Source organism: Microtus ochrogaster (assembly GCF_000317375.1).
Source record: "Microtus ochrogaster isolate Prairie Vole_2 chromosome 6 unlocalized genomic scaffold, MicOch1.0 chr6_random_2, whole genome shotgun sequence".
NCBI lineage: Eukaryota > Metazoa > Chordata > Mammalia > Rodentia > Cricetidae > Microtus > Microtus ochrogaster.
Window position 1 is genome coordinate 5,664,499 of NW_004949095.1, and position 1,931 is coordinate 5,666,429.

The 1,931-nt window shown below is 44.6% G+C and overlaps 1 protein-coding gene across 2 annotated transcripts in view; it reads right to left on the bottom strand.

Moving 5' to 3' along the window:
• Window positions 1-11: 11 nt before the first annotated feature.
• Window positions 12-1,931, bottom strand: part of Fam20b (FAM20B, glycosaminoglycan xylosylkinase) — a 37,043-nt gene continuing 35,123 nt past the window's right edge. The window contains exon 7 of one of the 2 annotated variants that reach the window (XM_005363909.3): window positions 12-623. In XM_005363909.3, coding sequence (XP_005363966.1) covers window positions 392-623 — 232 coding nt within the window. In that variant the 3' untranslated portion in view covers window positions 12-391. The remainder of the gene's footprint in view (window positions 624-1,931) is intronic. The other variant, XM_013352505.2, reaches the window with a different exon arrangement.

A 1,931-nucleotide genomic window follows, 5' to 3' on the forward strand; every position in this document is an offset into this window, starting at 1 on the left:
AAAAAAAAAAAAAAAAAGACACAAGGAACTGCAAAGTGATCTACAGAATCCATGGGTGTGGAGAAAGGACAGCGAAGTTCACCGTAGACATACACACTCTCGAACCAATTCCTTAGCCAGTGCCACACCTGCTTGTCCTCTGGAGTGGGAATGAGACTGACCAGACCTGGTGCTTCTGCTTGAAGGGTCAGCTGCCGAGGACTCCGGGTGATTCTGCAGACAAGCTTCCACGACAACACTGCAGAAAACACCAGGCACTCCCAGGGCTGCCCTGACTTCTACCACCAGAACCCGCTGCTGGCCACTTCCAGGCCCTCACATGCCATTTGGAATTGATTGTGCTGTTTCTCTATCTTCGTAGAAACCAGTTCCACTTGTTTCACGTTGTGGGTTACAAGTGGGAGAGCGGCATCCTGTCTTCCACCAGCACCGTGTCCATCCCAAACTGGTCAGTGCACTGCTTGACGGTGGCAAGGACATTGAGGAGCCGCTGGTCTACAGTGTCCAAGTGTGGATCAGAGAGCACAGGGGAGATGGGGTCATGGGCCATGGCAGATTTTAAGGCAGACTTTAGCACTCCGTTCTTTAGGTAGTTGAGTCTATTCCAGGTTGAGACCCGAATGCTGGAGGACAGAGTTTTAAAGAAGTTACTGAACATTCTTCCATCACACTCAGTAAAGCTTGGGTAGTAGGGAAGGCATTTAAAATCATGTAAAATATTTCAACTAAAAAAAGTACCACTTCTAGTTCAGACTTAAGCTCTGTATTAGAAGTAAGCCGCACTGCCATGCTGTAAATTTGGGGAGTAATTAGAGATTCGTACAAAGATCTGTACGCATTCACTACAGTAAGGAGAGAACTGAAGCAATCTAAATGTCTACCAAGTGAGACGTACTTCAGATTATGGCTGACACATCAGGGAATACCATGCAGCCATTAAAAAGTTTGAAAACTGAGTGGCATGGGGAAATGTCCATGACAACTACATTAGAGCTGAGAAAGTCAGTGAGAAAAACTCACTCCCTGTTTGTAGGGAAACTAACCTGCATGATCAGTGATGAAACTACAGGATTAGAGCGAACTTCATTATGTTACAGGAGTTATCGCAGATGCTCAGGGGTGATTGTAACTTTATTATTCAAATATTTCTGGATTTTAAAAATTCTACCATTAATAATAGAAAAATATTTACTCTAAGAATATCTCTTCTTTTGCCAAGAGATGATGGCGGACACCTTTAATCCCAGCACTCAGGAGGCAGAGGAAGGTGGTTCTCAGTGAGCTCGAGGCCAGACTGGTCTACAGAGTGAGTTCCAGGACAGCTAGGGTTACACCTAAAAACCCTGTCTCAAAACTCCACCATCACTACCACTGGGGGAGAGGGGGATCTACTTTCTTGTGAATGGAGATGGCTCAGCACTTACAAACATTTATGATTTTTAAGCCAAAGTAAATCATTTAAAAATTAAAAAAAAAAAAGAACATTTATTGCTCTTGGAGAGGACCTGTGTTCAGTTTCCAAAACCCACTCTGAGCTGTTCACAGTTGCCTGTAACTCCAGTTCCAGGGGACCCAGTGCCTTCTTCTGGCTTCTGCGGGCACTGTATTCAAGAACACAGAGTCCCACAGGCAGAGACACAGACACAATTTGAAATTTTAAAGAAATGATTTTCCTTAACTGGGATGACAGCACTCTGGTCCTAAGGTTTTCAGGACAGAGACCAGTATGGCATGTGCCCAATCTGAGTCACTCTGTGGGTCCACAATGTGCCTTGAAGGTGGCCCAGAGGCTTAGCAGAGTCACCTCTTCCTCTGCAGATCGTGACACCAGCTGCTGACTGTTTGTATTCTACATACTCTCAGCTTTCCAATCTCATTAAGGAGAATTAGAGCTGCCCAGGTAAGTAAATGTGACTTTCTTTTTTTTTTTT